Source organism: Halichoeres trimaculatus, unplaced genomic scaffold, assembly GCF_033239565.1.
Source record: "Halichoeres trimaculatus isolate MK-OKI-2021-1 unplaced genomic scaffold, fHalTri1.1 fHalTri1_scaffold_13, whole genome shotgun sequence".
Taxonomy (NCBI): domain Eukaryota; kingdom Metazoa; phylum Chordata; class Actinopteri; order Labriformes; family Labridae; genus Halichoeres; species Halichoeres trimaculatus.
Window position 1 is genome coordinate 18,051,607 of NW_027437191.1, and position 22,471 is coordinate 18,074,077.

Consider the following 22,471-nt stretch of genomic DNA (forward strand, 5'->3'; position numbering starts at 1 on the left):
CTTGGCTCTAATGATTCAGATATGATGTCAATAGAGCGTTTTGTAATAAAATTCTCTAGTTTATCACCCCTAGACTTGGTACACTCCGTGCTCTTTGACACATGACGCAGTGGGTAACATGTCCTGTGTGCATCTGTGTTTAGAAGCGCCAAACAAAATGTCATAATGTTGGATTAACAGAACATTCACGTTAAGTGTTTCTGTTTCCAACGAGAGGGAAATTATTATATCGTAATTAATGGTATGTTGCATAGTCCTGTTTGGAAAATTTCATTTGTAATCACACGCTGAGTGCATATAGCTTGTATGCTAAATACAAAGACTGCCGGGTAATTCGTTTTAGACCATGCGAAGCTGCCTTAGCTAGCAACCAACTTATTTGCTTTTAATTCACTTTCTGCTCGAAAACTCAGCCCCATAGTCAGGACTCGTGCAGTTTTAGCATTTGACGAAGTTGTTCAATTTTCCTTCGCATCAAGTGTTGTTGATTTTGTGTTGTATTTTAGCCGAAGCTAGAGTGCAACATTAGCCAACCATGGTGATTTTTATTTGTTTATTATGCGAGGAAAGCAATTCCTGATACAAATCTTGGTTTTATTTCAGTGTGACAACTAAAGAACCATGACGTCCATTATAAAGCTGACAGCCGTGTCGGGGGTTCACGAGGAGTCGGCGCTCTGTTACCTTCTACAGGTGGATGAATTCCGTTTCCTCCTGGACTGTGGCTGGGACGAGAACTTCTCAGTGGACATCATCGATGCTATGAAACGGTGAATACTCTAATAATGTTCTCATCACATCGGCTGTAACTCAAAATCAGTTCATACTTATTTATATAGCACATGCATCACAAAGTGAAGTGTTGCAAATGAACTAAGACAGGAGAAAACTGCAAAGTGTGAGGAGAGTCCTAAAATTACAGTAAAAATATAATCAGCAGATTAAAACCAGTATGATCTAATGAATTCCATAAAATCAGCCAAATAAAGTGAGTAAAAATTAAAAAACTAACATGGATTGCATAAGAATAATTGATGCCAAGAGGTAGAGATAGATAGATAGATAGATAGATAGATAGATAGATAGATAGATAGATAGAAATTATTTCAGATGGAGGTAGGTCTTCAGTTTGCTCTTAAAAACACCTAGCGAGCTGGCCTGATAAACAGAGGCAGAAAGTTCCAGAGTTTAGGGGAGTAAAACCAAAAAGCTCTCAGACATGTGCTTCTGAAGGGGACAATTGAGGACGTCAGTAGTTGAGCTGGAACACAAAGTAAAATTGAACCTGCAATTTATGGAGGGGTGATGTGATCCATTTTCTTTTAACATGTTAAGACTCCTGCAGCAGCGCTGTGCTTGAGCTTTTGTAAATTAAAAGTGTGATATCCATTCCTCCCGCAGATATGTCCATCAGGTCGATGCTGTACTCCTCTCTCACCCCGATCCCATACACCTGGGAGCCTTGCCATATGCTGTGGGGAAACTTGGTCTAAACTGTACTATCTATGCAACAATCCCTGTCTACAAGATGGGTCAGATGTTCATGTATGATCTATATCAGGTGAGAAATGAGTTGCATGTGTTATGTTTTTTTTTTTTTTTGAATGACCCCCTGTTCTTTAAAAATCACATCCTTTTCTTCATTTAGTCTCGAAACAACAGTGAAGATTTCACACTCTTCACCCTTGACGATGTGGACAGTGCTTTTGATAAAATCCAGCAGCTAAAGTACTCTCAGATTGTCAATCTGAAAGGTGAGTTAGTTGCAGACCCTTAGGAGTAATCCACAGTTATGTTTTCACAGGCATCAAAGTGTTTAAATCTTTTTTTCTCCTCAACAGGGAAAGGGCATGGTCTTTCCATAATGCCACTTCCAGCTGGTCATATGATTGGAGGCACTATTTGGAAAATTGTTAAGGATGGGGAGGAGGAGATTGTGTATGCTGTAGACTTCAACCACAAGAGAGAGATGTGAGCAGAAAGAAACATTCATATCAAGTAGAACATTTCTTTTTTGTTAAAGTTGTGCTTAGCTTTTACTTTGTCTTTATGTCTGTGGCCTTATTTTCCTGTTTCTCTATTCCAGCCACCTCAACGGTTGCACACTAGAGAGCATTAGTCGCCCTTCATTACTTATCACAGACTCCTTCAATGCAACGTATGTACAGCCACGCCGCAAACAAAGAGATGAGATGCTGCTGAGTAAGTCATTTTCACAAGACTTTATCAAGTCCTCCTAATCCAGCTACACTTACAGAGTTATTCATCATTTATAGATTATTAATCTCTCAGCCCTTGCTCTTAATTATATAACCTCAACATGTGAAACTCACTTTGATGGAAAAAAGAAGTTGTTTGTTTTAATGGGTGTTCTTAAATCTTTAACTCACAGCCAATGTAATGGAGACCCTGCGCGGTGACGGTAATGTCCTTATTGCCGTGGATACAGCTGGGCGTGTGCTTGAGCTAGCTCAGCTGCTGGATCAGATCTGGAGGACAAAAGATGCGGGGCTCGGAGTTTACCCACTCGCTTTGCTCAACAATGTCAGCTATAATGTGGTGGAGTTCTCCAAGTCCCAGGTATCGGTTATGGATTATTACTCTTCACATTTGATATGACTGTTTGGTCATTGGTTGGTGATAAACTTTGAAACAGGATCACTTAAATGCTCACAACTTTGTTAACTTGGTTTTAGATTCTGCTGCGAATTCTGCCTGTTAAACTGTGATTAACCAGATTTGTTGTTAATCTACTGTCGTCCCGTAGGTGGAGTGGATGAGTGATAAGCTCATGAGGTGTTTTGAAGACAAGAGAAACAACCCTTTCCAGTTCCGTCACCTGACACTCTGCCACAGTCTGGCAGATCTGGCTAGGGTGCCCAGCCCCAAAGTGGTTCTCTGCAGCCAGCCAGACCTGGAGTCGGGCTTCTCCAGAGAACTCTTCATCCAGTGGTGCCAAGACGCCAAGAACTCTGTCATCCTTACCTACCGCACTACACCTGGAACCCTTGCCCGCTACCTCATCGACAACCCAGGAGAGAAGATGCTGGATCTGGAGGTAAGTTCAGCTGTGGGTTTGCTGATTTACTGTAGTGAGATTTGCCTCCTACCCCATGGGAAGCTCCTGTTTTTCACATCAAAAACCCACCTAAAGAATCAACCAAGTGTCATTCTGTCATTTGCAACATCTACCTCTTCACTCATTGTCATGGCAGGTCAGGAAAAGAGTGAAGCTTGAAGGCAAGGAGCTGGACGACTACCTCGAAAAGGATAAGATAAAGAAAGAAGCTGCTAAAAAGCTGGAACAAGCAAAAGAGTAAGTCTCAGCAGAATCAGCCTTGGTGATTCAGTGTCTTTTTTACCATGCCTGTTAAAGTGACTAAATATTTGATTCTTGTGCTCTCATGATCTGTAAACAACTTCAACAGCAGCTCATGTAAAAAGTGCTCATAAAACAATGAATGATCAAACAATGGTCTAAGTCGCATACAAAAAAACAAGTAATTTTAACGACAATCCATGAACTGGAAAAAAAAGTCACAACACTTGAAAACTCTATTTCTCGCACTTCCAGGGTGGATGTAGACTCCAGCGATGAGAGTGACATGGACGATGATCTGGATCAGCCGGCTGCAGCAAAAACCAAACATCACGACCTGATGATGAAAGCAGAGGGCAGCCGCAAAGGCAGTTTCTTCAAACAAGCCAAAAAGTCTTATCCCATGTTCCCCACACATGAAGAGAGAATCAAATGGGATGAGTACGGTGAAATTATCAGGTACTACAATTTGTGAAGGGAAAAAAACGGAACAATAGAAGAAACTGAGCCAACAAAACACATATACACCAGGTTATTTGAAGATACAGAGAAACTGCTCTGATCTGGATTTGCAGTCATCTTAAATGGACCATTATTGTTCTCCTTACAGACTAGAAGAGTTCCTGGTGCCTGAACTGCAGGCAACAGAGGAGGAGAAGAATAAATTGGAGTCTGGGTTGACGAATGGTGATGAGCCCATGGATCAGGATCTGTCTGTTGTTCCCACAAAATGCATCTCCAGCATGGAAAATCTGGAAATCAGGTCAGTGACCTTTGAAAATATGTTTTCTACAACAATTTTGATGATGTGTCCAATATTTCTCGCTCCCCATCAAAAGTGGTCAAAGGTACAGGGTTGAGTTGACAGCCTCCTGTAAATGTCTACTCCACAAAACCTCTCCTGTATTTAACAAATCCACCAAGTTATCTTGCCCACTCTGGTCAAAACTCAGTCGTTGACAGATCAGCAGATAAAAACCTCTTCCCTTTCTTGTCTCCATTTGTCTACAGAGCAAGGATATCATACATAGACTACGAAGGTCGCTCTGATGGCGACTCCATCAAGAAGATCATAAATCAGATGAAGCCAAGGCAGCTGGTGATCGTTCATGGGCCGCCAGAAGCCAGTCTGGACCTGGCTGAGTCCTGCAAGGCCTTCAGCAAGGACATCAAAGTGTACACCCCGAAACTGCAGGAGACTATAGACGCTACCAGTGAAACACACATCTACCAGGTCAGACGTAGCTTAAGTCAGGCTGAAGAGATCAATGTGTTCTCATTTTATCCCTTTTATGTGTTTCATAGCTTCAGAAATCTAAAGTTTTCCACTACTGACCTGATAAAGCTGTCTTTTCAAGGTGGTGATTATTCTTTTTTCCAAATGCTTGGAGAGTGAGCTGAGGATTGAACAGCTGTTTGATTTATTTCTTAACAGCGGTTCAAGGTTGTTTTCAGTGACTGTTTTAGAAGTGCCACATTTTTCAAAAGAGCAAAGAGGCTTGAGGGGAGAAGAAGCAAGGTTTTGATATTTCCTTTATGGGAAATGTGAGACTACAAATTGAGATGTTTTAATGCAAGACTTAAATATTTGGGTTTTTTCAGTTTAACTTTATCTGACTATAAAGATAAACATTTAAAGGTTGATGATCCTCTAGTTATCCGTCACCTCCTAAGCATTGAAAATGAAAGCATCATTTTTATTCTTTTGAACCGTGAATTTGTTTCAAACAGAGCACCAAGTTTGAGCTCTTCTCTAAGATTAAAGCTCATGAAAAATTTAGATGGCTTAAGGGCCTGATTCAGCCCTCCCACCAGTTTTTCTGTGTTTTAATCCTTTCTACTCTTCTGGTGCCAAAGGTACGGTTGAAAGACTCGCTTGTGAGCTCACTGCAGTTCTGCAAGGCCAAAGACACCGAGCTGGCCTGGATCGACGGAGTGCTGGACATGCGGGTGGTGAAGGTAGACATGGGCGTGATGCTGGAGGAAGGCGCAAAAGAGGAAGCAGAAGAAGGTGAAGTGGCCATGGAGACCGCACCAGATCTGGGTATCGAGCACAGCGCTGCAGCAGCGGCACAGCGGGCGATGAAGAGCCTTTTTGGGGAGGACGAGAAGGAGGTGTCTGAGGAGAGTGACGTTATCCCAACGCTGGAGCCTCTGCCTCCACATGAGGTCAGCTCGAGGACACCATCTACCAATTATAGATCATTATTTCAGATTCTTTTGAGTTCCCTCCACCTATCTCTCCGAGATTTTGAGTGTCTTGTCCTTTGAAATTTCTTACCACCTCTTCTTCTCCTTAAATGTTGAAGGATAAACTCCATGAATATGGAAAATGTTATTTTTTAATGAGTTAAAGTATCAGTAAAGGGATTTCACCCACATTGCTTAGAAGCATGTTCACTGTGTATGCTAATGACTGTTAGTTGTAGGGGGCATGAGTGGCTTAAACTCTAGTTGCTAAATCACGAATCATGTCAGTGAAAACACTTTAAATTGAGATTCAAGGTCAGTTTTGAGAAATGCTTCCCCTGCAGCAGATTAATGACTGAACAGCTCTGTGTACACACATAATTCTGCCCGGTTAATGTCAGACACCAGAAGGACAAAAACTTTTCTTTTCATGCCTTAAGACTCCACAGTTTGTCATGTTTCAACTTGGATGTCTCCTAAAGGACATACAAGTAATCAAGACAGCCCTCTTACCGGCGCTGTCTTCTGTCCTCCCTGCAGATTCCAGGCCATCAGTCGGTGTTCATCAACGAGCCACGCCTGTCTGACTTCAAGCAGGTCCTGCTGAGAGAAGGCATCCAGGCCGAGTTCGTAGGAGGAGTACTAGTGTGCAACAACATGGTGGCCGTCCGCAGGGTGAGTGTCCTTCCCACAGGCTGTGTGAGCGTGATATCTATCAGTCCCCTGCAAAGCCAATCCTGATAAAAAGGAAAAGAGGCCAGCAAGGAAGACATATGGCGCGGGCTTGTTTTATTTCTGCCAAAACCACACAATCAAAAGATTCCCAAATTCATCCATGCTAAGGTCTTTGTAGCCAGTGTTCTAACAAAATAAAATGTAGGCTTAAAGGATTGTGACAAACAACAATGTAAAGAAACGTATCACTATAAATACTTCTTTAACATCTCTTGTCTGTACCTTCCAAGTATTATACCTTGAAATGCCATAGAAACACTTGAAGAGAATGAGTTATCACTGCAGTAAAAGGTACAGACAGAATACATTTCCAGTGACGTGAGTATTTTATTCCCTTGGTTTTCATTGACTGAGCATAAGAAATAGTGAAATTGTGCTCTTAACCTTCTCCCTTACACTTAATAAAGAATTATGCTCACTCTGAAATTTACTGAAACACAGACAAAGGGAATATGCTGTAGATTTTACTGATAAACATCTCTCTTTCAGCGGCATCAGCAATCAACCAGAAGATGATTGTCATTATTAAAGACGCCTTTGATATTATCTTTACAAAAAACATCATGCTTAAGTTACTGTTTTACAGCATGACGATTGGTATTTTTTTGTTATAGGACCGATAATACATCATTGAAGAAATAGTTTTTATTCAAAACATTAAAGTTGGTTTCTTTCCAGTTTGGAATTGAGTGATCTACTCACTTTCCAAAACAGTGAAGTGCTGGGGTGTAGAAAAACAAATCTCAGAGTTGTTGCTGTTTTTGATCCAAAAGTTTCATTAGGGCATGTACCCACTGAGAGTGTCTTTTATTTCCACCACTGACCAGCTGAAATCAAGAAGGGCTGGGCTTCTGATATCAACTTTGTCATCAACAGTAGTTGTAGTTCATGAGAAACTAACTCACACATTTTTGTAGAGTTCAGCTTAGAGCTGCTGTTCATGAATATAGACACTGTCAGCACAAAACAAGCACTGCTAGTTGAAACAGGCCCTTGGTGTCTTTTATTCACATGCTGTAACTCTTAGTCCTCCCCACTTAAAACCTGCTTTTAATTAAGTATTCACAGCTGTACTTAACAACCAACAAAAAAAGTAAATAAAATGCCGTGTGTCTGAGTTGGAGATGCAGCGTCTCTTTTATGAATAGTTAATGAGCCACTGTGAGGTTGTTTAAGGGCTGAAATTTGTCTACAAGTGGAAAATTTAAGAGGTTTGATTCTGAGGTTGAAGTATTCATAACCAATTGTGAAATATACTAGTTCCTCTAACACAAACTCAAGCTTTCAACATGGAGAGTAAACAAACAGCTTTCCTAAGTGGGATAAAAAATCTCTGTGGCTCATAAGAACATCTCACCCCAGAAGAATCGCATCAGAAAAATGTGAGGCCAAACTCTGCTGAAGTTAGAGGAAAGAGTAGAAGTGAGCCAGGACACCAACAACTAAATGCATAATTGACAAGGACTCAAAATAGGCGCAACCCAGAAAGTGAAATCAAAGAGAAGTGGGACTTTTAAAGGCGTGAGTGTGCTATTTAAAATCTTGAAAGTGGATTGCTTCATTAGACATTTAAATCCTAAATCTGTGACCGTCTGCAGACAAAATGAGTTTTTCTGTTTTTGTTAGAGGTCAGAATCCAGCTCTTTGGATTCTGTGTTTAAAGATGAAACCACACAGTACAAAGTATAAATGAGTGTTAAATGTGGACCCATGTGACCCCTGCATCTTTGTACTCTGTGTCCAGACGGAGGCCGGACGCATTGGCCTGGAAGGCTGCCTGTGTGACGACTACTATAAGATCCGGGACCTGCTGTATCAGCAGTACGCCGTGGTATAGCAGCAGCAGCAGGCGGAGGAGGACATGCTGCAGAGAGCAAACCACGGCAATACAGAGACAATCCTCACGAGGACTTTACTGAGAGGAGTGAAACACACTCATTGGTGGCTCTGCAAAACCTTGTACATTTCCCCTTTTATAGTTTTGTCCCAGTTCTTTTTTATTGTTAGTTTACTGGCATAGTGTGACAGACAGAAGACTGACCTCACTGTTCAAACAATCCTGAGGCTCTCCAACTGTACAGCAACTTCCTAAATGATGCATTTCCCCTCTGATTCTGACATTAAACCAGTCTTTTTCAAGTAAGAATCACTGTCAAATGTTTGTCTCTGAGATTCAGAGAAAAGTTGCGTCGAAATCGTTTACCCCAATTCTTACACAGGTCACATCTAAACTTCCTCCCTTTTTTTTGTTCTTTTTACTTTTTGAGAGTTGTAACTAGACGTACACTGATTGATCAGCTGGCCAATAGATAGGTGCCGATTTCCTTAATTTTGGGTGATCGGCGATCGACCCATCCTTACATATGAAACTGATCTTATATACCCCTGGGAAGGTCTGACAGCCAGCCATTGTTGCTTTTTGCTTTGAGACCTAAAACTCAGAACACTCTATTATATTTTTTTATTTGAAACATAAAGATTTTATTGTTTTAAAGGTAGTGTTGAATGATTTTCAACAAAATAAGATTGGAACATTGAAGGTATATGCTGTCAGTTATAAAAAATAACAAATAAAAATTGGTATCTGCCCCAACCGTCGTTGACAGGTCAGGCTTTATAAAGATTGGTGAATGGCCAGAGAATTGTGATCGGAGCACCCCTAGTTTTAACATTTAGGAGTTATAAGCTTTCATGGGATAGTTTTGCTGGTTTGCACACAAGAAATCTGGACTTAAAAAGACAGATAAACTGACAAAAACATGAGGGAGAAGTACCTTTTTAATTGCATAATATTAGCCAAACAAATTCAAAGTCAAAGAAAAAAGTGCAAAGCACGCCAAGTTTGAGCTCTTAAAGAAGTCAAGCTCTACACTACATTCCCCATAATGCACTTCTGATGGCAACAATCATCAAATTAAACACATCTTCCCTGCCCCTATAAATTCCCACGACTTCAGCGTGTAATGCTTGCTGCAGCCTGTCGTATGTTCACGTCTCAAGCCTGAACTGAGATAACCCTGATGGCATCATCACTGTAGTTTTTTTTTATACAGACATCTGCTTAAAGAGCTGCAGGAGACGACTCTCCCTAAGGCTAAATAGTAGAGTGCAAAATGGGTAAATTGCTGGGAAATTTGCAATAGTACTCTTTAATGTAATTTTGATGCATTGTGTAAAACCCGAATTCAAACATGCATCTATTCAAAATATATTTCAGTACATAAATATTTCAATCAAAACCCACATTCTGTTGCTGCCCCTGCAATTATATTTCCCTTGTACCATGTCAACTAGTTACTGCATTAACACCAGATGGAGACATTTTCAGCTGGATGTAGCAAGCCTCAAAATTCCCATATAAGGTCTGCTCATGCAGCAGGACCATCACACATACAGCAGTGAGATGACAATATCCCTGAAGTGATAACCGTGATTGAATATTATTCAGCCTGATATGTATGGGGCAAACAAGGATTAACATCAATCATTTTATATTTCAGGCGATCGTCTCTAACAGCTTCAAAAAAAAAAAAAAAAAAAAGGTTTTGCCTTGCTGGATGTTTGCAACAGGGTAAAAAAATGTGTAAATGTGATGCATGAGCAGTTTGTTTTCTTATCTTTTTCTGGCACACATGGATTTACACCTCACCTCTGCCGTGCTCCAGTGAGGTCTAACTGGTGTATTAGAAAGTTGTGTGATAAGCTGGGATGTTGCCAGCAGTGGTGGATGGAGGTGAAGTGAGGTGGAGGTGTCGCTGCTGGAGTGATGTGCAGACTGCAGCCGTGGTGGCACATTGACTCAGTTGATTACGTTTTCAGTGTTGTGTGAATCCCCGGGGTAGATCCCTAACACGAACAGCTGCGGAGTGCTACTTTTATGGATACACCGGTACAACCCCCTCTTCCTTTCTTCCCTTGCCTCTTCACAACTCCTCTTCATCATCCCAAACTCTCCAACAGTACATGTGCACCATAGTGGGGGAGACTCCTCCTACACTGGCAGCCTGAGCAATCATAAGAGTGCACACATTTTCACACAAGTAGGGGAGTGTATGTGGGGGGGTGATCATCATGCACATGGTTGAAGGAGTTAGACTTGAGCACGGATGGCTGGCTGACGTGCCGGCCTGTTTTTATACAGTTGCATAACATACAGTTTTGCACTTTAGAAACATTAAAATTTAAATGCTCTTTTTTAATCCGTAGCTCACAGAGAGACACACACTAAAAACCTTCCAGTTCAGGAATGACGCCTTTATTTATGCCCCCTCCCTCCTGAACCTCAGTAACCTGTAACAGACAAGCTGAGTGAAGGATAGAGAGTGAGAGTGGAGAAGAGGACGAAGAGTAGCAGGAGAGAGGATCTCTTCCGTGGCACAGAGCATGCCAGCCCTGCCCAGTCACTGCTTTTCATTTTGATAATTGACCACGAACGCCAGAAATGTCCATCAGCTAATCCTCTTAGCTTTCATAATGCTGACTCTGTCACAGAAGCCCCTGTTTTAATGTAACGAGCAGCTAAGCCCACAGCACAGGGCTGAGTTGCCTTGGGGCACAGAGGCAGCTCTGCCCCCTAGAGGCCAGAGAGAAACTTGCTCTCAATTCAACAAGTGCCCCTGCCAATCTGTCAGAGCCATTTGTGTCAAAGCATAAATCCATAACCTGACTGCAGGGTGCACACCCCTCACTCTGACTCTCATACTGTTCCCATTGGCACGGAGCTGCACTCCAGACACAGCATCTTGGTGGTGTGCTTCCATTCATCTGTGTAGATCGGAGGATAAATGAGTTTAATCCCTTTAGAATTCCCGGTCTACTCACTAAGCAGACCACTTAATGCCTGTGACATCAATGTAATAATGTGAAAAGCAGACTAGTCTATGAAATCTCATGATATGCAAACGCAGCATAAAGACATGGAAAAATCCTGTGATGAAACTCACCCGCTTGGATGGTAAATAATTCTTACATTAAAAGTTTGGTTTTTTTTAATTTAAGTCCCAGATATGATTTTACAGGAACACCAAAACACTACTGCTATGCTTGCAACAGAAACATGTTTATAAAGGCATCAGTAAGACTTAGGTTTTAATTACCTTTAACACAATAAAAGAACAGAGCGGTGATTGTGTAACTACTAATGCAGAAATTTTCGCACTTTATGTGAAAATAAATACTTTTATTTTGGGTCTAAGCCGCGTCTTTAAAAAGTTCGCTATCTAACTCCATGTCACAAAAATGTACAAACCATTTTCTTAAAACAGCTGGGAAGATATCTCTCACTTGGTCACAAGAATTTAACCCAGATTATTTTGATTATACTTGGATTTGTTGCAGGACTATTTTTCTTATTTCTTCCCATTTTACTAGCTTCGCTGGCTAGCTTAGCATGAGGCATGGAATCAGCATAGAAAAACTAATAGCCTCTGTCCAAAGAAAAATATAGGCTACAGAGATGTTTCTATTTTCATTATTAGACACAAAGGTTGTAAATTATAGTAAAATAAACCTTTGAATATCATTTATATAACCCCTCGACCTGATTAACATATAATTAGCTGACGGCTGGTTATGCTAGCTCTGCTAGCACTAGCCAACCCTAATAAACTAATTAGACATTGTTTACCCCAGACTCTGTGCTCCCATGTTTAGCTGCTTCAATTACATTATCCTCGATTCTCACTGTTTTCTGGATGTCGTCTGACCCTGAAGGTGCATGATCCTAAATCTTAATGAGTAGTTAATGATAAATTTGTCAATTAAGGTTAGAACAGGATTATTGTTAGCTGTTTGCCTCTGAATCAGTTTCATTTGCTATGCTACGCTAGCTCCTGACTCTGGTTCTATAGTTGGCCAAAACAAAATAATGACGTTTGACAGAAATTGAGTCTGAATCCTTATGTGTATAATCAACTGGATCTTAAATTTTGTTTTGTTTTTGTTTTGTTTGATAGCTCGCCTTTCACAAATTCAGACAGTTACGCTTGGAGTCAACGGTAGGTGGCTTTTCTTTGTTTTCTTAAAGAAAGAGAATAAAATCTGCATTTTTTCATTTTTGATTGTATTCAGTAATTTTAATCTTTAATAAATCAAATAGCTATGTGACACCAGAACAATGTATTTTGCTGTATTCATTGTAAAAGTAGTTGCACAACACAAGTTTTCTTTTCTGTGAGCTTACTTTTGATTTATCTTAATATACTTTTTAGAGGTTATGCTGTTCAAACTTATTATTCATAGTTTTAAAATGTTTTTGATATAGATGAATAGTTTTATTGTCCTTATTGCTGTAAGGTGAAAATGTTAAGACTTTACGGTGGTGCATGACTAAATCTTGTTTAATCTTAGTTTTGATTTACATCTGGGACATTACTTGCATTACTCTTAAAGATGCACAATTAAAGGCTGTGTTGACCAAGAGCCCTGCTTCACACCATTACAGAGGTGATCCTCTTGTGCAAACTGCTCTCCACACCGGGCCTCAAAGCAGGACTGCTCATGAGTACAAATCCACGAAGGCACTGGCCGCCAGATTATCCACAGTCCACAATGGAGCAGCTGCCATTTTTTCCTGTTTGATGGAACAATGCGTTTTGTTGGGTGCATTCAGGTCTGGGACTGATCCTGGCTGGCTCTCTGGCAGAGACATGTGGATGACTTAGCGATCATGTGTATGTGAGTGGATATTTAGGACAGATCACATGAGATTGTTTTGCTTGGCTTGTGTACAAACAGGACATTCTTCTCCTCCCATAGCAAAACAAACCTGACCGTTTGGTTGTCCGTAACTTGAGGCGCCACAGGCAATAGGATCAGGGAACACGCTCTTTGATGAGGGCAGTATCAGCCTCTTAGCAAACTGCATTCAGGCTGACATGTGGTTCCAGCCAGTCAGCAAAATGCAACCTGGCTGGCCTGCTCTTTCCGCTCAGCACATCAGAGGTAACCGGCCTTATCTGATGTGACATGGCTGACACTGCCTTGAGAGCTGTGAGGGGACCCTGCCGATGATTAATTCAAGCTCAGGAAACATGATGAGGATTAGCCCGCTCTGTGTTTACCCCTGCAGACGTCTCTCCTAAACTCAGGACAAGTCCCTGACATGACAAGGGGCTGTGTAATGAGCCTGAATCATCAGTAGAGAATGATGTCAATGTGAAAACTAGTCGAGGCCAGACTGAGGAGTGTGAATCCAGAGAAGTGACTCAGCACTACGACTGTTTATCTTTGTGCAGTTTAGTTTCGTTGCCAGCTCTTGGAGTGGCGGCCTGCAGACCTTGGCCAAGCAGATGTCCAAATTATTATGCATGCTTTAACACTTTCACAATTCAAGTGAGCTCCCAACTTAACCAGGTAATGCTGAATAACAAGAGAGTGCTAGATTTTGTTATATATCGCCTGATTCGTCCTAAAACTCCCAAGACATGAGCTTCACTTTAGCTGCTGTCTCTTTAAGGCTCCTGCTTTAAGTGAGGACATTAAGCACAACAATGCTTGATATCCTTACTTACCCAACACCCAATCTTGGTCCATGACAGAACTTGTTAATGTTTAAAATGGGAAAACACAATACTGCCTCTTTAAAAGCACACGTCCTGTTGATTCTTGTGACCCATCTTGAGGGTGCAACTTTTTTTTTCTTGGGGTTACATAAAGATTTGTCACAAAGATGTACTTTTTGAATATAATTGTTTGCACGTGTTAATTTCATTTAAAGTCAACATGATGGCACAAGTAGAAGTGAACAGGTGGATGAAATGACGCAAACTGGCCGATGTGAATTACATGGACCAATGGCGAGAATTTCAAATGTGGTCAAGACTCTTTTAGCTTTATGCTGAAGAGTTAAGTCTAAAAAAATCGAATCTGAACTCCGGCAAACCATTTGTGCAACAACAGCCAACCAGCAGACGGGCAATATTAATTCATGTGGGAAAAGATTAAACATATTGGTTGTGTCTTCCCTAAACACTACTTCTATTTTTATGTGAATAGGAACAAGAACGGGCTCACATGGAGGAAAGTGAGTGAGTAGGTCAGCAAGGTAAGTTGAAAAACTTTTGTCTGTTGCTTAACTCTAGCTTGAAGTTGCACTAGCAAGTTAGCACCAAGGTTATTATAGTTTTACATTTTTCATTAGTTTTTAGTTTTTTATTTGGTTTTGACTTTTTCTTTTTAACTTCAATTTAGTTTTGATTAGTTTTTAAAGCGGGTTTTCAAGGTAAGGTACACATTTTTTGAAGATGCATGGTTTTAGTTTAGTTTTATTTTACATATTAGTTTATGGGCTGCACGGTGGTGCAATGGCTGCAGCAGAAGAAGGAGGTCACCGGCTCAGATGCCCACCTCGGCCGGTGGGCCTCTCTGTGTGGAGTTTGCATGTTCTCTCCTTGCGCATGCGTGGGTTCTCTCCGGGTACCCCGGCTTCCTCCCACAGTCCAAAAACATGCCCACCTGGCTAATTGGGCACTCTAAATTGTCTTTAGGTGTGAGTGTGTGAGTGAATGATTGTCTGTCTCTGTGTCAGCCCTGCTATTGACTGGCAACCAGTCCAGGGTGTACCCGCCTCTCGCCCAATGACAGCTGGGATCGGCTTCAGACACCCGCGACCCTGAACAGGATAAGCGGTTAAGAAAATGAATGAATGAATGAATATTTGTTTATATTACCTCAGGTGTAACTTGTAGTCTTTTTTTGTGATATGGCTTCAGGGATTAAAAAATGTCCAAAGAAGCATTGTGAAATAAAAACTCAAAACTTCAAACCATTTAAAAAAATGTAATTACCAAGAAAAGATCAACAACAATAAAACATGTCACTCAGTGTGGTTCTGCCTGGCTGCTGAGCAGATCATATAAAGTAAAAACTAGCTTATGTATGTGATCACCATAATTTAAGTTAATTTAGTATATTTTAGTTCGTAAAGCATTTGATCAGAAAACTATTCAAATGTAATGCATTTACTATTGGAACTGCTTTATTTGCAGACGATTATCCGCTTACTCTCGTCTTTTTCTTCTCTCTGTACATTTTGAACATACTAGTTTGTGGTAACTTGTAAAAGAAGACATGTTTGTAATGAATAAACTGCATGTAAGCAGAAGATAAACTGACTTGACTAATAAACTAGATTAGTGCTGTATCCCTTCTACAAGGCCAGCCTCTTGATTATGTAATGACGCAGATGTCACAATAAGACCCATGTCACTACAGTTTGGCTCTGGTGCAGTAGCACCAAAACAAATGTGTGTTTTATCAAACAAACACTGGACCTCCATTCTTCAGCCCCCTCATCTGGTTTTCACTGAAATGATCAATAGGTCTACAATTAGATTAACTGATGAAACTGAAGCCAGCAACATTTTCTCAATGAAATGGGAACTCACCACAAGTTAACTGATCTTCGTGCCTGAATACTGATGAAGTTCAACTTTGGAAAAAAAAAAAAAAAAAAAAAAAAACCTTCTGATGACTTCTCCATCAAAAATCACATTCTACTCCTCGTGCCTGCTCATGAATAACAACACTATGACATTAACAACTCCTACTCATCCTCCTACGACACTGTGCCTATAACTTTTGTGTCCAGTATGGAGGTGTGAACAAATCACACTGCAGGGAAATCTACTGGCTCATTGACTTTATTGCACACCCCTCCACCTCCAGCTCCAAGTGAATGAAGAGAAAGAACTCTCCCTCACTTGCCCTCTGTTTTTCTGCTGCCTGTATTAAAAACACTTTATAGCCTCATCTCGAAGACTCTGATGCTATCAACTTAAAATGAATTGGCTCCATGTTTCTGCTGGGAAAATTCTCTGCTGTGGGTCTGAACGGGATTCCCATCTGTCCTTTTACAAGGGGAAAGGGTTGCTCTTTGCCTACCTAACTTCCCCTCTCCCTCCTCTGCAGACAAAGAATAATGAAGTTATTTGTGTGCAGCTCGTTACAAAAGGGTAAGACTCTCTCAGATGTGGTCTTTTCCTGCAGCCTGTCTGTTGTTGTTATGCAGCAGAGCAGCCCCAAACACCAAAACCTTCATCCAATTTCACACAGTGCTGTTGCTCATACTCAAATGAATGTGACTATTCCAAAAAGTCAAATGGATGTCTCTATCCCAGGTGGAATTTCAATTGTGGAAGTACTGTTTTCAGGGGGGAGTATTCAGATGAATAAAATAAAGGACTGATGGAACTGTTAACAGAATTTATCAGGAGAACAATGACAAGATGTGACAGTTTGGGAATGATTAACATAATAAGTGTTGAGATTTTTCATCACAAGAATTAAAGGGACAGATCTCCTAAAAAGAGCACATTCCCTGTCTCTCTCTTAGGCTCCTGTTGATATTTGTCAAGCACAGGTAGGTGTCCAAATGAAGACTCTAAATTAAAGGAGAATCAATCAAAATCCATCAGTTTTTTATTTTATCAAGCTTTTAACATGAGCAAGACCAATACATTGATCAGAATGAGGCTGTCTGCACCATATGCATACAAATGTATGGTTGTATGATCAGCTGACTCTGCCCAGTTTTGGGTACAATTAGCTAATTACTGACATGTTATGGACACAAGCTGTACAGTTGGAGCTAGGTGTAGGCATCCTGGTCTTACAGAAACCCGATTCAAGGCCTCCAAAGAAGAGAGACAATCAATGACCTAACATCTCCCACCCCCTTCATGTGTACACCTTTCACCAGTGTCACACATAGACTGTAAAAAAATATGAATGTAATCTCTTGATGTCACCAATTTGTTTCTGATTAGGGTTGCCAAATAAAAGTTTTCAAAGTTCTAAACTTTCCACAGGAATTTATGGGAATAAACAGGAATGTATTGTAGTAAACTGGGAAAATATAATGTGTGACTTAGATATAGCTAGGTGCATATTTTATGGCATAATTTTGGCTAAAACAACCATATTTAATACAAGTTCACTTCATTAGCCTTTCCTTAATCACTTAGCAGCACTTAGCTGACTGAAGGGCTATTGAGGCCACACTCCCTTCATGCACTGAGCATGATGCCCACATCACCACAGCACAAGATCATTTAAAGGCACCACCTGAAGACCACACAAAATCAAATAAGTTTTGATGAAACAGTCAATATCTTTCATCATTTTCTAAACTATACAAAAGTTTCTGGAAATTTTCCACCATTTTGCAACCTCATTTCTGAAAACTTAAAGGTCCCATATTATGCAAAAATCAGTTTATTAAGTCTTTTGGTGAAATTTGTGGGTGTTTGGCTTTCCTTCCAGCCCACAAAATGTGATATTTAATGACAAAACCTGTACTTAGTAGTGCTTGTGAATGTAAAATCCTGACCTAAAACCAGCTGTTTGGATTTTGAGGATTTGCCGACGTCAGCGATTCCCTTTTTGACCAATCAGGAGGAAGTCCGACCTGATTGGTCCCTCGGAGCAGATACCCCAAACTCCTCTCCCTGCTGCTGGAGAGTGGGGAGGAGAATGCCAAAGTTGAAGAGCCATTACTGCTTTGTTTTTGGCTGTAAACAACATAGTTCCATGCACAAGTTTCCCATCTCAGAAGAAGACAAGACTGAGTGGCTAGAGTTCATTTATCAAGGAAATGTTCCAGCTACACTCAGTAAAACTGTGCATGTGTGTGCTAGTACTTCACAGCCGACTGGTTTTCCAACTTTGGACAGTACAACAGAGGGCTAGCCAATAGACTGGTCCTGAATCCAGGCACATTACCAACCATCCACCAACAAACCCCGGACCTTGGAAATGTGAGTATTTTAAATGCTGTGTGCTGTGGAGCAGATGTAAGAGCTTTTCCTCAGTGTCCCCCCTGTCTCTGTGTTAGCTTCAGGATGCTATCTTTTGCTGCGGTTAGCCTGTTGTTTGAGCCTGTAATGTTACGGTAAACGAGATTCACTGTTTTCTAAACATGGTGCCCTCGGCACTCGTGGCGCCGCTCTCAGTGACGTGGAAGAGCGGGGCGGTATCAGCAGTGGCTCATTTACACATGAAGGTCACGCCCACTAAATCAGAGCGTTCTGAACAGAGGGGCTATGAGAGCCTGGAAACAATGCTGCTGTGCTTGATTTATTGGCTTTTTGGACCAAAACATGTTACCACCATTTCTTGAAGACATCAATGATCCATATTTAACTGCAGAAAAGGAGCAGAATATGGGACCTTTAAATATTACTTGCACCATCAAACTATGGCAATTAGAAACAGCTCGATCTTAAGCTAGACATACTTTTATTAATCTCCTCAGGGGGGGGGGCAATATATCTGTTTGAGGTTTGGCGCTGTGCTTAAGGGCACCTTGATAGTCCTCAGGATATTATATTAACACCTCTCCAGGTTTCAGCTCAATTCCCAGTCTTGGCCCATGACGGGACTTGAACCGGTGGTTGACAAGCCAAGTCCCGATGGACTGCGCCACTTTTCATCAGTCTAAACAACTAGTTGTCAGCTCTTCTTCCTACCCTGTAAAGCTGTGTCTCTTAGCACCCTTACAGGCTTGGAGCACTAATCTTTATGCTTTCTGCTTTCCTGTGTTTTTGGATTCGCAGCATTTGGCTCAGTACGGCACAGCAAGTTTCTCCCAACAAAGCTTGTCTAGGCTGCTGCAGATCCTCTGCGCTCAAAGGTAATGCCTTCTTCATCAGAGAACAATCCAAGGGAAGAAGAGGCAGGACTTCTGATATCAACTTTGTCAACAACAATATCAGCAGTGTGTAATGAGGACAAACTACCAATTGTTTTTTGGAGGTTTGATTTCTGGGTCTTGAGCTGCTGCAGATACTTCTACACATTGTTTGTTGGTCATTTTCACTTTAAAATGCCACTGACCACAAGAAGATATGAGGCATACAAAGCATTTCAAAACAGTTTTAACAGCTACTAAAAGATGCAGGCGTGCCGAGGGACCGCTTTCGTAACCTTTACTAGAAAGTGCTCTAAAATGGAGGTTAGTGGTGCTTGCAGTGTACAAAACAATATCAGTAGCACAGCTGCATTCTAAGTATCCTTATGTTTTTTGCATCAATCCATCAACTCAGATCCCACATTTGGTTGAGTACACTTTTCTGCACAAACACTGATTTAGACTGTAATTCTTAAGTCCTGATGCCATTATACACAGAGCCTGGGAGCTTGCTAGTAGTTCTGGATGCAATGGAAGCTCACAGTCAGAAGGAATGGAACATACATAAATCATCAATTGTTGTTTTCTGGAGCACCTAAACGTTCCCTGTAGTTAAAGAATCAAATGCACCATATGAATCATAATATTAGCTGCTGATGTTGGCTGTCTTGAGGTGACTGAGTTTCTTATGTTGTCAACAGCTGTACGGGTAATTTTTCATGTCCTGGGAGATGAAGAGTGCAGAAGAGGGCTGCTGCCTCTAGAATACACAGATTAGACTTGATGTTGCTCCTCTCTGCCCTGTTTACTCTTCACACCTGAGCAGGCATACAAATAAACCTGCAGTGCTGCCACTGAATGCTCAACACTAGTGATTAATATTTGATTTTTCCCCACAGCTGACTGAGGAGCTTATGCAAGGAGTAAAATCAGCAGGTCTCCAGAGACATTTCCTGTGTGCATGTAGACTGAGCTTGTACAGTACTGTTAGTACCAGCCATTAGCTAAAATGGGCCCAGCAATATTTGGCAGATTGAGAGGGGGGAAAAGGTTCAGAGCATTTCTCTCTCCATCTGTTTACTTGCTTCTGATAATTAGTAAAATATTAGCTACAATGCCAGCAGTGCGTTAATGGACGGTGTCACACTTCCATCTTTGGCACGGTGTCACCTTGCTAGTTCCATCCACCACAAACACACGTCAGCAGAATCAGCCCCACATATACACGGGATATCCCAGCACTGTGTAGCCACTGTGAAAGGACATACTGTATTCCATCTGCCCTTTTCTCCTTTTGTACCACCTGAAAACAAAAACACAGAGAATTCAAAGCTATTCCAGGAGTTTCAGTTATTCTATAAAGTTTTTCGAGATTTGAACATTTTTCATCCATTTTCTAGATCGGCTTCAGCTGGAGTGAGGCTACTTATACTCAGAATTTCTCTGTTTCACTAACTTTGTGTAGAGTAGTAAGTATGTATAAATTTGACATAACTCAACAGCAAAAACAGACCTGTGAGTGTCATGTAGAATAGAATAGAATAGAATAGAATAGAATAGAATAGAATAGAATAGAATAGAATAGAACAGAATGGAACTTCATCATTGTAACAAGTACAACAAAATTGAAGTCACAGCAACAATCAAGAAAACAAAAGTAAGAAACTGTATAGAAAGTGCAAAAAGGTCCATAAGAAAATAGATGATGACAGCTTGTCCATCATTCTTTAGTTCAGCCAGCCTCCACCTCCACAGGGTCCAGGACTGAGCTTCTTCAGTCATGCTCCATCTCTGTCTCCTGGATCCTGTCTGCTCACAGCAGGTGAAGCTCTTCCAACATGGCGTTGGTGTATGATGTTAGCTCCGTTAGCCATGTCTGATAATAGCATGATGCTTCTCTGCCCTCTGGTATTCCCTCTGTTGCTGGGTTAGCACAGCTAGCTCATCCATCTTATTGGAGACGGATCTTACTTTCCCAATAACGATGGATGGAAGGACAGGTCCATGTCGTCACTTCTTAGCTCACACCTGAGAACCAGCACGTCGTCCTCACCTCCTTCTCCTCACCTTGTTGGAAGACATCAGGCCTTACACCAGTTAGCATTGATACATGTAGGATCTCCAGACAAACACAGGAGAAAAAGTAGTAAAAATATCACTGAAGCCACAAAAAGTTTGGTGTCCATGACCAACAAATGAGCCAAACAAAGTAATGATCCACTCCAAATACAAAGGTTACGAGAAAAAATTACAAGAAATGGATAAAGAAGAGAGAGCTGCTGCAAAATGCAGCCATAGCCAACAGAGCGGCGCCTAGCAATGTGAATGCCTGATATAGGACTGTAGTACCCCATGGTGCACCATGGGTATTTTATTTTTGTTGTTAATATGAATTGCCAGCAAGAAACTACACAAAAAGGCCAGGGAAGTGTTTTGACAGCTGGTGGGAACACCCAGTATGCAGAAGAAGTCTCTGTACATGAAAATTCAGAAGTGACAATATGGGCCCACTTAAAGCCCTGCTCAGTGGGCAAAAGTTTGAAAAGGGGTTTTGTGATACTTTTTAAGCTTTGTAGTGTCCTTCTGGTGCCCTCATAGTAGCTTGCATGATTTACAGCTCAATATAATCCTATTTTTTCCACACTGGTGTCGTAGAAAACTTTATTTTAACCTCTGTCTGAAACACATTATTTTGGGCTGCTGTTTCTTTAAGACTCCCTGCCCCACAAACCCCCTTTCCTCTGATTGGCTAGTCAAATTTCTATCAGTGTCAGAACACGTGAAGTGGATTATGGTGGCAGCTGTCACAAACATAAATATATATATTCTGGCATGCTGGCAATAAATTTGCTATCTTCTGGAGACTACAATGGTCCCTGAGTTTTACTTGATACACAAGCCTTTTGTTATTTTAACAGCTTATTATCTGCGAGTGTAGGAGTTTGTCTGTTGGAACCTTTTGTGCTGTTTTGTTGACATGCATCGTGACTGCTGCTAACAAACTTCCCAACAGGGTAAATGAATTAATCATACATAATCATCATATTTTTTTATTTATCTAGTCAGGTGATACTGCTAAATTATGGAGATAACAACTAAAAAGGTAACTACAACAGAGTATAGGTATTCCATATACAATGCATTGTTTGTGTAAAACATACAGGTAGAATACACATCCCTTCATTTTGATTTTGTGTGTTAAAAAGCCTGGTTCTTATCCACTGCACTTAAACAGTGAATAAACCTCATGAATCATCACAGTAATAATGGTGTTGGAAGCTGAAATGAACAACGCTGAGTCAAATCGGCAATTGTTGTGCAACACTCACACAGTTCATTGTTAACACCCTTGACACCGAGTCATTAGTGATCTGCAGTGCAAGGACATGACACATGCTTGGCATTTATATCAAACAACGCATTTACATTACTCTGACTGCTCCTTTTGACATTCTGCCCACATAAAAACACTCCTACAGCGCAGATCTCTCGCTGCCTCCCTGCAGCTAAAACCACATTTCACACTGGATATAATCTCTGCTGCAGATCAGCAGCCGTTCTCTGGGTCCTGCAGACGGCAAAGGAGGCCATGTGTGTAT

General features: G+C 41.0%; 1 protein-coding gene across 1 annotated transcript; it reads left to right on the forward strand.

Moving 5' to 3' along the window:
• Positions 1 to 103: 103 nt before the first annotated feature.
• cpsf2 (cleavage and polyadenylation specific factor 2) lies at positions 104 to 8,420 on the forward strand. The gene is made up of 15 exons (XM_074685890.1): positions 104 to 241; positions 604 to 770; positions 1,402 to 1,561; positions 1,649 to 1,754; positions 1,842 to 1,971; positions 2,087 to 2,202; positions 2,393 to 2,580; positions 2,768 to 3,058; positions 3,216 to 3,316; positions 3,575 to 3,778; positions 3,930 to 4,082; positions 4,331 to 4,553; positions 5,177 to 5,488; positions 6,050 to 6,184; positions 7,989 to 8,420. Exons 2-15 carry the CDS (start codon positions 622 to 624, stop codon positions 8,079 to 8,081), a joined length of 2,361 nt encoding a protein of 786 aa, XP_074541991.1. The 5' UTR covers positions 104 to 241; positions 604 to 621; the 3' UTR covers positions 8,082 to 8,420.
• The last annotated feature ends 14,051 nt before the right edge of the window (positions 8,421 to 22,471 follow it).